This window comes from Sorex araneus, chromosome X (assembly GCF_027595985.1).
Source record: "Sorex araneus isolate mSorAra2 chromosome X, mSorAra2.pri, whole genome shotgun sequence".
NCBI classification, from domain to species: Eukaryota; Metazoa; Chordata; class Mammalia; order Eulipotyphla; family Soricidae; genus Sorex; species Sorex araneus.
This window is the reverse complement of record NC_073313.1, coordinates 191,301,156-191,315,091: the sequence shown is the minus strand read 5'-3', so window position 1 is coordinate 191,315,091 and position 13,936 is coordinate 191,301,156. Positions and strand designations below refer to the sequence as shown.

Genomic DNA, 13,936 nt, shown 5'->3' with positions numbered 1-13,936 from the left:
GGAAAGACCCTGTGGTTTAGGGAAGTTTCAATGACATCTCTATTCTTTGTGGTGGCTCAATAATCTGCTGACTTTTATCTTGGGATGCTGCTTTCTCAACAATTTACAGAGTTCTGGGTTAGAAGAGGATCCAGAGGATCAGATAATAACTCTTTGATGCTTTGACTCCAAGTAACATGCGTAACCTCTACTCATATTACCAGTCACATAGTTCCATCTCACTTCAAGGAGTCTGGAAATTGTGGGAACACAGGCAGACTTGGTGGGTGTCAATGCCATTGGCACACAGTGGATTATAGTTTCATTCATCCTTAACCTTTAGTAAACATTTACTAATCCCTTACTTGACATAGTCTGAATTTATTCTCTCTCATATAATAATCACCTATGGCAACAACCATTGTTCATCACCTTTTTCTGAACAACACACATAATAACAATTATATAGTGGACACAGAATAGATGGTGACTGTTAATGCTCAGTTTGTTTATGTTTTTTTTCCATAAGGAGAAAGAGAGAAGGTGAGTGAGGGCAGTTAACCATATAAGTAGCTACAGAGTGGCTTTAATATTTCAGTTAAAGTTATTACTATCTATCTTATGCGTTCTTAAATGTAATGCTTGAGGTTTAATTTACATTGCTTAGTTGGCTTTGTCATGGGAATTATTTTATTATATGAATTTTTTTTGCTTCTTATTTTCCCTTCTGTGTTTTGTTCAGCTACTATTTTATTTAATTCAGGACTTGTCTTGGTACTTCTATTCTGTGGAGATATTTTAGCAACATACTTATGTGTCATTTTTCTGTAACATAAACATTGAAATTAAAGTTTTAGAGTATTAATAATGTTATATAGGTGAAAGAATGTATATTTAAAGTAAAAGTCTAATTATAAAATGAAATCCAGTGAATTTTATCATCAAGTTTGAAAACTAGGACAGTTCAAATATCTTCAAAGATTTCTTATCTCTCTGGGATTGTAGTTATTTATTACTTTTAAGTTAATAATTTTTATTGTATTTAATATTCAGTATATATTTAATGAATATGTACACTGAAATATATGTTGCTAATGTTTGTGCGTTTGTGTTATGTTTTATACTTTGTATTATGTTGCTGAAAGTAGGTATTTTTTCACCTATTTAGAGAGTGAGAATGAGAGAGAAAGGTATAATGTTCATGTCATTTGTTTAATATTCCACTATATGAATATCATTTCTTATTCCCACTCTACTCTTGATTATAATGAATAGAGTGATTTCTGTATTTAAAAGTGTCGCAGTGTGTGAGAATAAGAATTTGTTTAGGAACTTGCAGCTGGAGAGATAGTATAGCAGGTAAGAGTAAGTCCTCAGCCCAGCTGAATGTGGCCCCAAACCAAACACACACACATACACACACATTAATTATGGAATGTTATTATAGATGGATTGTGTAGATACACACATAGAGGTTTATGGCTCCAAATGATAAGTCTGGACCTTGTTCTTTGTCCATTGTGTCTTTCTTACTATAGTTTCAAGAACGTCCTGTATAATGAAAGTGGTGACAGTGGATATATGTTTTATTCTTTAGAACTTGATGTGTTTGTCTTTCGAATATGATGTTTGCTGAGGTATTCTTTGAAAAATTTTAATTGGGTTTAAAGAATCTGAGTTTAAAAACTTTTATTTTTTTATGTAGTTGAGGTAACATGGGCTGGAGCGATAGTGCAGCGGGTAGGGTGTTCTCCTTGCATGTGGCCGACCCGGGTTTGATTCCTCTGCCCCTCTTGGAGAGCCTGGCAAGCAACTGAGAGTATCCCGCCTGCACGGCAGAGCCTGGCAAGCTACTCGTGGCGTATTCGATATGCCAAGAACAGTAACAAGTCTCCCAATGGAGACGTTATTGGTGCCCGCTCAAGCTAATCAATGAGCAGCGGGATAACAGTGATGATGACAGTGATGAGGTAACATGGTTATAATGGTTTAATAGTGTTAATGTTTAAGTTTTTTTTATATAAAACATTATTGCACCATCATCAAATTGCCAAAGACTCAGCACTCTCATTCTTATGTTACTTCTATTTAAAATTTTTTTCATTATTTTTATCATAGTGACAGCATTATTGTTTTATATTTGCAGTGCTGCTGCACCATGCTTATGACAGAGTGTCAACATCCCAAAACTTTTTATCTATGAGTTGATGGTATTCTAATATTTTTCTGTTACAGTCTCCTCTGATGTTAGATTTTAATAGTGAAACTCATACATTTTGAGAACAGACTTAGCATAGTGATTTTTATATATGTACATTTTAAGTACATTGCTGGTATATGGAATTTTTATCCATTATTCCAAGGGTAAAAATTTAGTACTATTTAGTACTACATCTTTTCACTCTATTTGCTGCCAATTTTTGAAAACTCATTTGACACATTTTTAGATTTGAACTTTTCATTCTATCTTGTCTTTTTTCCACCATATTTGTGCCCTAGGAAGTATCTCTTACTTATCATCCAGCTTATTGATTCTGGTTTCAGATATGTTTTCTCAGGCATTTAATCAATCCATGTAGTTTGAAAATATTTTACTTGTCATATATTTTGATAGGATTTTGTGTCATATTTCTGTGGTATTTGTTGTTTTTATGTGGCTCCACCTTGTCTTACAGTAGCCCCTTTAGACCTTCTTTCAAGTTTGGTTTTGAGTCTATGAAGGACCTGAGCTGTTGTTTATCCGAGAAGTAGTGTATGGTTCCTTCGAGTTTGAGTGAGAGTTTAGCCGGATAAAGTATTCTTGGTGAGGCATTCATTTCGTTGAGTCTTTTCACTATGTCCCACCATTGTCTTCGGGCTCGGAGGGTTTCCTCTGACAGGTCTGCTGTAAATCTGAGGGGTGCTCCTTTGTATGTAATTTCCTTCTTTGACCTTGCTGCTTGCAGAATTGTGTCTCTATCCATAGCATCCGTCATTCTGACTATGATATGCCTTGGAGTCTTTTTATTCGGGTCTCTTTTTGCTGGTACTCTTCGGACTCCTTGTATCTGGATGCCTGCCTTCTCCAGCTCTGGGAATTTCTTAGCAATGATGTCTTTGACTGTGTTTTTTTCATTGGGGTTACTTCCCTGTGGTTCTGGTACTCCAATGATTCTTATGTTGTTTCTCTTGAAGTCATCCCCCACGGCTCTGATTCGCTCTATAGCCATTTTGAGGTCTTTGGCCATGATTTGTTGTTGTCTATAAGCTTTCTGCAGCTCATCTTCCAGGTCGCTGATTCTTTCTTCAGCTGTAGTCATTCTACTGTTGAGGGCATCTAGACAGATTTTTAATTCGTCTACCGATTCCTTTATTTGTGTGACTTCCGTTCATAGGTTTGAGATTTCTGTTCTCATTTCTTCCTGTATTTTCTTGGTGGACCGTTCCAGTGCTTCATTCATCTCCTCCCTTAGTTTATTGGATGTCTGTTCCATGGTTGCTTGGAGTAGGTCGACTCTCCTACAGATCTCCTCTCTAAATTGTTTATCTGAGAGGTCGTAGATGTGAGTAGCCCCCATTGATGTTTCTGGAATTTTTTCTTCTCCCTCTCTTGGTGGAGGGGATTTTCGCTGCTTCTTCATATTGTTACGGAAGTATAGAGTTGGAGCTTTGTAGTTATTTATTCCTTTTTCTTCTTGTGAAAAGAAGGTTTTCTGATCGTGCTAAACTTCCCTTATTAACTGAGAGCTTTTATAGTGTCAGACTAAGCTAATGGCTATTTTGCATGTTTGAGATCGCAAAAGTGAATTTTCAAAAAAATACAAGTACCGATTGAGCTGAGGTAACAAAGAATAACTGCGGCCGCGTTAGCGTTGGCCGCTCTGAGAGGAGGCCACGCCCACTTTTAGACCACGCCCACTAAGATACGGGACACGCCCCCAGTGTCTTCCTGCGAGGGCGGGCCGCAGTTAGGGGGCCCGGGGAGGAGCCGGGGCGCGGAGGACACGGGCTGGGGCTGCTGGAGGGTCTCGGGGAGCCCAGGGGGCGGTAAGCAGGGTCGGGAGGGCGTGGTCGAGGGTCGGGACGGTACCTGCGAGGGCGGGCCGCAGTCTTGTCATATATTTTATGTCAAAATTTTTATGTGGTGCTTTTTCCTTTTTAAAAAACATAGTATTGGGCTGGAGAGATAGTATAGCGGGTAGGGTGCTTGTCTTTGCATGCTGCCGACTCGGGTTTGATCCCGGCATCTTATATGGTCCCATGGGAACTACCAGGAGTAATTCCTGAGTTTAGAGCCAAGAGTAGTCCATGAGCATCAGTGGGGTGGCCCAAAACTAAAACCAAACTAAAATAAAAGAGTGCAAAAAATAAGGTTTTATTGTTAATTTGTAGTTTAGATTTCCTCCTTGCTTTCATAAAATGTATTCTACCTATTTTGTATTTTATACACTTAGATTATCTTTAAACTTTTTATGTGTATGGTTAAATTGCATATTGTTTCAAGTGGCTATTATGTATAATAATTTGTTTTATAGTGTGTTTACAAATTTTTATTATTAACTCAATTGTATTGCAACTTTGTAAGACTGGGCTTGACTTTTTCTCTTTATCAAAACCTGAGATTTGAAAATTTTTCCTCACAAAGTTGCTTTCTTGGGTAGGAGATTCTTCTTTAGATTCAGGAATTTTTTTTAGCAGCTTGATCTGAACCTTCTGGGAGTTTTGTGCTGTGCTGTGCTTCCTGTCTTTCAACTGTTGAATATCTATTTTGAAATTCTTCTCTATGAGATCAGCAGATGCCAACAGATAAGCTACCTGCTTCAGTGATTTCTTAAATTTCTCTGAGTAGATTGTCTAATCCTTTTCCTCTCAGAGTATTTGTCTTAGTTATACACTGGTTCAAAAATTTTAGTATTTTTCATTTTTATTGTGGCATAACTTTTAAAAGTCACGTGCAAAACTTTTAGCCTAGAACTTGATGAAGTTTTAGACATGTATATACTTGTTGCATTCAGCTGAAATCCAGAACAAGATACAGAAAATTTTCAAACCACCTCAATATCCCCCCTTTTTTTCTTTCAAGTTCCTATTTGAGGACAGTACTTTCATATTTACTAAAATCATTATGCTGAATTTTCAATGCAGAGTAGCCTCTTAGGTTAATAGGTCATGACCCCAATCTTCTTCCCATATTATTTAAAGTTTTATATTTCTTCACTACAATTTGGTATCGATTACTAGGTTTGTTTTGCTGTTTAACTTAATTTTGTGCAGTTAGCTAAGGTCTTTGACAATTTTCTTTCTGAAATCTTTGATTTTTTCTTTCTTAAAGGCGCTCCGAGTCATGGGCAGAATAATGCGTGAGTGTTGGTATGCCAATGGGGCCGCCCGCCTGACCGCCCTTCGTATTAAGAAGACCATCTCTCAACTTTGTGTCAAAGAGGACTGCAAAGTTTAAGGATGACAGTTGTATTCAAAAGCAATTGTTTGCAGTTGTCTTTCCCAGTTGGCCTCTTTATGTGAATGTTTTGCTTTTTTTTTTTTTTTTTTTGCTCTACCTCAGAGATACTGCATTACAGTGTTTTAGTGTCCAAATGTAGCATGGCCAAAAGCTCTAAAGTCAAGCACGGTCAGGCATTGATGTCCTTCAGTTTTCATGATGTCTTTCATTTCACTTTGACAAATAGCACATCAGTTCACACCTTTATCTAATATGAAAGATATTATGGAGGTACAAAATAAGCTATGTAAAATAGTAAAAGTTATTAAGGTTTTATTTTACTTGAACCAAAAGCAAATGAATGAATAGAAAAAAATGTTTTGACTTTTTATCTGAGATGAAAATATTCATCAAAATATGAATCAGTATATTCTATGTAAACAAAACTTTAGATGATGCATTCTATGTTTTTTCTCTATTATTTAAATTAAGCAGGATTTAAAAGTCTAAATACTGTACTGAACATATAAAATAATGTAAAAGTGGACCTGCTTTTCAGAGAGATGGAAGCAAGGAAGCAAGGTCAACATTTTACTTCCTCATTTTCTTCTCCCCTCTTTCTTTATATTCTACCAGCAGCCCCTTTCAGGGGGATAGTTTGAAAGCTGTATTGAATATTACCCCCTTTCACTTACAAATGAAACCTCTGACATCTTAAAATGCTCCAAAGTCACGTAGCTAGTGGCAGAGCTGGAACACAGCCAAAATATTGTAATAATTCACATTGAAGAGTTAGCTAGCTTCCAGCTTTCTCTCAAATCGCCCTGTATAAAAATAGCATTTTTATGTTGATATTTCTGCTTTAGTCAAACAGAAGACAAATTCACTGTTTTGTTAAGACATGATGACTTGCATGAACTCTCAGGACAATTTCCATTGATCTTTTTCTTATAGAAATTTCATAGTTATCCTATTAGTTAGATGAGTATTAAGGTTTTCTGAACACTTCTAGAGATTTGTTAGGTCTAAGGGTCTCTTGTTAGATTTCTAGATGCATTCCTGAAGTTCCTCCTGCTTTTGTACGCATACGTTTAAAAGGAGAATAGAAAAAAGAAAGGAAACAAAATTATTTTCAGAAAACATTAAAGAAAATTCTTAAATAAAGCAGACCCTCCAGAGGGTATCAGTCATAATAAATAGATATTCCTGACCATTTCAAAATGAAAGAGTGGGTGCAGATGATAATTTGGTGGCTCATGGTAGTTTATAATCTCCTTCTTGTACAGAAGTGATGAACTATGAGTAATGCAAAGAACATTATATATTTCCTTCAAATTTATAATTTTACTTTGGTGAAGGAGCTCTAATATGGCTTGTTATATTGTTCTAAAGCATTGTTCATTCAATCTGTCCCACTGAGCACTTTTTAGCTTAGATGATCTTAGTTTGATCTTGGAATCAAACATTATTTTTGATAGGTAGGTTCTTAGAAAATGACATTCACAATTAGTATATCAAGTACTTTGAGGAGTTAAGAAATATTACTTGAATTTCATTATACTGGATTTCCCAAATTATTAGACCGTGGAACCCTTTTTATTAAGAGAAGGGAAAGCCTTTATTTGCCTGCATTTTGGTGTTTTACAAAGCACAACTTGGGGAACAGTGTTCTGAAGGATATTTCTATGTATTTTCACATAGAGCACAATCTAATAATTATAATTTGTTTCACTATGGATGTATGTTACTGAGCCCCTCTTCTTTGGATGGGGTTGAGACATCAGATGCCACTGTGGTTTGTACATATTTCACTCTCATTTAAGAGGTTATTCATTCATTTAGTAATGATGGTGTGTACCCCATATATTCCTTGCCCTGGTATTGTTTGCGTTAGGGAAATTAAAACAGAATAGTTCCTCCCCTCAGGAATCTAAAAGTATAATGTGAGGATGGCGACAGGTTTATGGGTGGTTGGGAAAGAAAGTAAATCAAAAGATACCAAGTAGAATGTCTTGATTTCTTTATGATAGGTTTTAAAAATTACTTTCAGTGTGCAACAGATTAAAAATTATTTGTATTTGGTTATTCCAAACAATTTAATTATATAATCAGTTTTTGAGAGTTTATTTGTGAAGGAATTTTTAAAAGTTTATGAGAGTGAAGTACTCCTGATAGAGCTTATTTCCTTGATTTCTTCTAGACTGTATTTGCATGTATGAATATGAAATTATTTATTTACTATGGTTGTACTATAGTTTTAAAAAACAAGAATAATAATTCCCCATTTTATTCACATGTACAGGGTAAAAATTCTTATTTAATTTTTAAGAGAGAGTGTTTTCCCATTTTTATTTTTTATCATTATATTTTATAATTTATTTGAGGATGTCCAAATATAATTTAATATTTATACTCCACTTTAATTCTAGAGAAATACATAAATTCATGTATGTTAAAATACTTTTCCTGTTTTCTTTTTGAGGGGGTGTATGTATCTGTTGGTTAACTATAATTCCTAACTAAATTATCTTATATTTTAATTAACAAGTATATTTTTTAAGAAATGGAGAAGATAGAAAAATGATAAAAGCTAAAAATTCTTTTTCCTTAATTCTCAAAATTAATATAAAAATAGAAAATACTGACAAAACTTAAAGCTTAGAGCATAAGACAAATTTTCTGTATATACGTATGCCGTTAAACTTTGTTTCTTTGATGGAGTCCAATTGTGTAATATTTATTTCCTTTAAGTGTCTTTATAACCAAAAAATACTCTTCCTAGACTCAAACTATCAGTGTTCTCTGCTTTTTTTCAAATATTTTGGGTATAATGTAAAGCTTGGTAAAATGCTATTTATGGCAAAAACAATGTCAATAATTCAGCATGAATTTATTGCCTTATAAGCTATGCATTTAAGTGTGTAATTGGTACAGATTCTGTTGTGCGCTTGATTCTATGTCTAAAATATTTGGCATGTCACATCTAGAATTCTTAATTTATGTTCTGAAAGTTAAGTGAAACATGACTGTGTCGTGCACTATTTTAAGCATAGTACTTGCTTTTCATCTTGATACTTTCAATTAACTTTGCATTTTAAATTTCCATGATTGTATGAAAATAGTAACCTGAGTACAGTGTCTGAAGAACTCAAGATCAGTTTTTATTTTAAAATGAGAATCTAGAGAGATTTATTAGGTTACAAGTTTCATCATAATTATTATTTTTCAATGCTTCTATAGTTGAAGTATTAAATGGAGACAAAAACCTATTTCTCCTGTACTAAAATTTTGCCACCAAGTGACTTCTTGGGGCAGAGACAACTCAGGGCTATTGGAAGAATTTATGCAAAAGTATCAGGGAAACGTCTTCAAAAATCATCTGAAAGCAAGAAGCCCACTTTTGTCATTATTAAAAGTCCAAATTTAAATGAATTGTCAGAGAACTTGATTATTTCAGATAAACATTGAAACATATTTTGTTTAGATTAATTTATTTAAGGGATGAATATTTTTGTCTCCTGAGGAAATTAAGGTAATAGTATCAATGAATAAAGTTGATGGCAGTTAATGTATTCAATAATCATTCCTTTAAATAAATTTAAAAATAGAGCATTTTAAGTTACTTGGGAATACTAAGATTTAGTATCTTAAAATAGCACCTTTGTGGCTTTCAAAGATATTCTAAATATGTTTAATTTTGTAAAACATTCTATTTCTATGTTTGACAATGCTTTGTTCACTTTTCCTATAAGTGAAGGTTTACGTGGATTTTACACACTCTTTAGCAGAAACAGAAATCCCTTTGCTCCCAAGGTCTTCTAAACAGAAGAAAGGGTTATTTGGGATTCTAAAATTTCATAGAATCTTAATAGTAAGTATAACTTCTCAGACTGGAATAATAGTACAGTGGGTAGGGCACTTGACTGGCATGTACCTGACCCATTTGATCCCAGCATCCTGTGTAGTTAGATCCCTGAACCTCTCCAGGAGTGATCCCTGAGCACCATGGGTATGGCTCCAAAACTCACAAACTGAAAACAAAATAGTAAATAGAATTTTGTGGTTTTCAATGTTTAAATGCAAATTTTCAGCTATTTCACCGTTTTTATTCTATATTTTCTTGTATGTGGTATTTTCCTCACCTCTTTTAAAATATTTTTGGTCTCTTTCATAATATTTCAAGAATGGGGCTAGACAGTACAGTGAGTAGGGCTCTTGTCCTGCATACAGCCAAACCTGGGTTGATTCCCAGCACCCCATATGGTCCCACCAAGAGTCATCACTCAGTGCAGAGCCAGTAGTAAGCCCTGAGTCCCTCCGGGTGTGGCCCCATATCAAAATGACAAACGCACAGAAAGGAATATTAAAAAGTTTCATTAGTCCTAAATTTAAAAAATAGCAAAATCTTTCTAGTGTTTATTTCTCTAAGGAAAAAGAGAGCCTTTGTTGTTTTATTTTTGTTTGATTTATTTTTTTTGGGGGGCTACACCATATAGGGTACCAGGGATCAATCTGGGTCAGCCTGGTGTAAGACAAACACCCACCCTGCTGTACTCTGAACCCAAAAAGAGAACCTTTAACATATAGATAATTTCATGTGTTATCAACAAAATAAAAAGTCAGAATTTGAGACTTGTAAACCATGTTATAAATTGATTATATGATTTTATTTTTAAAAGTTAGAGATGTAAAATAACAGAGACCAGAAATTAATTAATAGTTGCTAGCAAAATTCCCACCATAGTACCTCACTATAATAAGTGTTTACCAATTAAAAGCAGTTGGTATGCATTTAAACTGACCTTGGATATACAGTCAAATAGTGTTCCATTTAATGGAGATGATCAAATGTTATTTCTCTTTTAATTTCGGCTAACATACCTTACCTCCCATAGTGAAGTCAGTGAGAAAAACTAACTTTATATTATATATTCTAAGAGATAGAAACTAGTTCTTGAGCTGAGAAAAGGTAGTCACTGGGGTGTTAGACAAAATGTGAAACTTGTGAGAATACACAATTTAAAATATTTTTCAATTTTATTAAGGAACTCTGATATACAAAGTTATTGATAGTTACAGTTTAGACATATGATGTTGTAACACCTATTCCCCCCCCCCCCAGTGTCAAATTCCCTACACAAGTGTTCCCATTTTTCCTCCCACCTCCACCCCCAGCCTGCCACCTTGACAGGCACATTTTAAAGTTTGGTGGTTTTAGTTGTATCTCTTGTTTTCAGTGTTGTTGATTCTGTGGCTTGGATATATAGCTGTACCACTCCCCCACATTACTGATATCCCCAAGTTCCTTGACCCTTGCTCTCCTGTTCCTTCCTTGTCACATCTTCTTACTTTTCTCCTTCATTTCTTTCCTTCTTTGCCCTTTTCCACTTATACTCTGGGGTCAAGGGTGATTTAGGCATTCCCCCTTTATTACATTGCATAGCTGCTCTCCTTCATGTAAGGATTATTCTCTCTTTTTATGTGTCGGAATGGGAGTGAAACATAATTTAGTAATAAAATTTTCAGACTTGTATACTAATTTAAGTATTTTCTAGTTACACTGCTTTCTCATCTTCAGCACTTATTTTCTTATATTCATTTCTTAAATTTTTAGTACATTAAAATATATTTCCTGAATTTCCACAATTCCACCTCAATTTATGCTTCCTGTCCTTTTATCATAGACTTCTAGACCCCCTCTAGATTGCTATACACTGAATTTAAAATATTTACTTTCCATACCTATGTATGAGATGTTCTCTTCAGACTTTCTCTAATAATTTTACCCTTAGAACTTTGAAGAAGGTACTTGTTAATGACAGATAATGTTTTAACTTGATAAGTCATCTAACTTATATTCTTGGTTTTAGCTAACATGAAAAAAAATGTCTTATTTGACCTTAGTGCTAAATTCTACTGAAAGATGGTGAACTTGGACAGGGAAAATACATATCCGTAACGTGATTGGTCAGTTGATATCTACAATCAGTTTACAGATTTATATTTCATATAGCTACTCTGTTTTGCTTTGATCATATTTTAAAATGAAACATTATTCTGTAATTTTGAAAGATATTGAAATTCAATCCTCATTTAAAAATCCTCCTCTAGAACTGCTATTTGATAAAATTTGAGCTCTGCTTATGCTAGATTTTATTATTCTCAAATATGGTTTTCTTTCATGACCACTGGTTTATGTTCCCCTTTTAGAAATTATTCTCTCTATCTAAAACGATTTTAACTGGAAGGTTTAATCTGAACTATATCAACCTGAATGTTACATAGCCACTAAGATTTAACTTACTAGATTGGTTTTACACCAAATATACTACCAGCTGAGAAGCAAGTAGGCTCTGAAATCCAATCTACATCTGGTTCTCCAATGAAGAAATATTTTTATATGTTGTAGGAAAAATATTACATGATTACTTAATCTTCATAAAATATCTCTGCTTAAATATCTTGTAAAAAATAATTCCCCATGGTTCTTGATGTCTGCAAATCAACCAAAGTAGAAAAAATATTTTGAATTTTTCACCCTAATTACTGTCAAGGGGTGGGTGGAGAGGATGGTTGAATGTTTGTTCAGTTGATTACATTTTTCAACCCAGACCATCTGCAATAAAACCCTAATTTTTGGATCTCCATTGAGCTGTCATTACATATGCGAATGTATTTATTTACTTTGCCTCAGAAGAGATGATTGTACTTTTAAGTTCTGTCTAATTTATGCAGGCACAACGTGAGATTACAAATACCTCCATTTTCTTCAAGGGCTAAATACCAGTAATCAATTTTTTTAAATCCAGTATTTCTATCTTTATTAAAAGTCAGGATATCAGAAAAGAAATAAAGTGAGGATATATGAACCAAAATCTTAAATTCTAGTTCATCTCCCCAGTGACTAGTGTCAAGAACTTATACTCTTCTGATCCTAGACTGGAAAAAATTATTCACACTTAATAAATGTTTCAGGTGTTAAGTGTCCTAAAAACAGAAAATTAGATTCAATCTTAGAGAAAAAGGAGGAGAATTTTGGATTGACTTTCAAAGTACTAATACTAATTATACTTTTCTGGTAATGTGACTTTTTTCTTATACCTAAGAACATATTACAAATGTCAAAGCCACTGCATTTTGACATTGCAAAGCATGCCTTGAACTCTTGAACTACTGTGAAAAGAATCACTGTTGTAAAGACTAATTGTAAGCCAGCTGATATTTTATGTATGTAAAAGATACTACTTTTCAACAGACAGACTCAAATCAATGTATATAAGAAATGTAAAAAATAAATTAGGTTTTAAAATAAGAATTAGGCAACAACTTCAATAAAAATATGTAAACGGAAATTTGAGTAGTAAACATTTTATTGTTGAGTATAAAGAGAATTTCAAATTCCAAAGAGAAATGAATGATATCAGATGTTTGTTATCTTCAAGTCTGTGGAAATATGCATTTTATGGTGATATATAATTCTTTATAAATAATAGTTTAGAATTTAATAAGAAATCAGTGATAGGCTTCATACCAAAATGTTTAATTTTACCAACAGCAAGTCATAAAAAGTATTTATTTTAAAGCTTTTAAAATTTTTATTGCATAACTTTGAGCTGCCTCCAGATATAAATATGTATCTGCCTAAGTGTAATATTTTTATGTATGCACTTCATGAGAATGTATTGTTTTGTAAAATAGCAAAGATAATTAAGCACTCCTTGCACTTGTTTCTGTGATGCATATAGAACTCTATTTTAAATAAAAAGAAAATGGGTCACAGTTTGGTTTCTATGCAATTTTTCTTTTATTATTTTTAAGTTTTATTTGTATTGGCACGCTATGGAGATCGACTTTGGGAACTTAAATGTTGACTGCAGTTGAATTTTACTTCCTTCATTCCTGCAAGAGATACTTCTTCAACAGTCACTTCTCCATATGTCGCTTTAGAATAATACGTCTTTCTTTTTTTTTTCTATAGCATAAACATTCTTTACACACATTTAAGAATTTTAGCATTTATTGAAAGACCACTGACTTGACTTGAGTTTTCACCTAGTTTTCTCATGAGATAGTTTTCACTACACTTAAAATTCTAAACACTCTGGTCATCTAGAAGGTCTTTGAGAATGTGGGACCTGACAACCTCTCATTGAATTTCCAGTTTCCGCCCAACCCTTCCAGTCCCAGCTGCAGACCCCAGCTCCTTCCTATTTCTGGAACTTTCCAGACACTAGCCTTTCCTAGCATTTGCTCTGACTACCACCTCCATCTGGATTTTTCCCCTCCAGATATGTGTATAATTTATCTTTGTTATAGTATCATACCAAAATGGCATTTTTTGGCCTTACATTTTATCCAAGTAGCTTGATTTATTTTTCCTTATAATAGTCTTCATTGACTAACACTTTATCTCATATATAATATGTGTCGTCACTTGTCACTTGTATCACTTGTCATTCCGTTGATCCTCGATTTGCTCGAGTGGGTGCCAGTATCGTCTCCATTTGTTCCTGTCTCGTGCTAGTGTAGCCCAATGAT

At 34.0% G+C, this 13,936-nt stretch overlaps 1 protein-coding gene across 1 annotated transcript in view; it reads left to right on the top strand.

Annotated features, from left to right (window-relative positions):
- ACVR1C (activin A receptor type 1C) overlaps positions 1-13,177 on the top strand; it is an 89,639-nt gene extending 76,462 nt beyond the window's left edge. The window contains exon 9 of the mRNA XM_055122867.1: positions 5,291-13,177. Within this exon, the coding sequence (XP_054978842.1) occupies positions 5,291-5,416 (126 nt within the window). The 3' untranslated portion in view covers positions 5,417-13,177. The remainder of the gene's footprint in view (positions 1-5,290) is intronic.
- Positions 13,178-13,936: the final 759 nt, after the last annotated feature.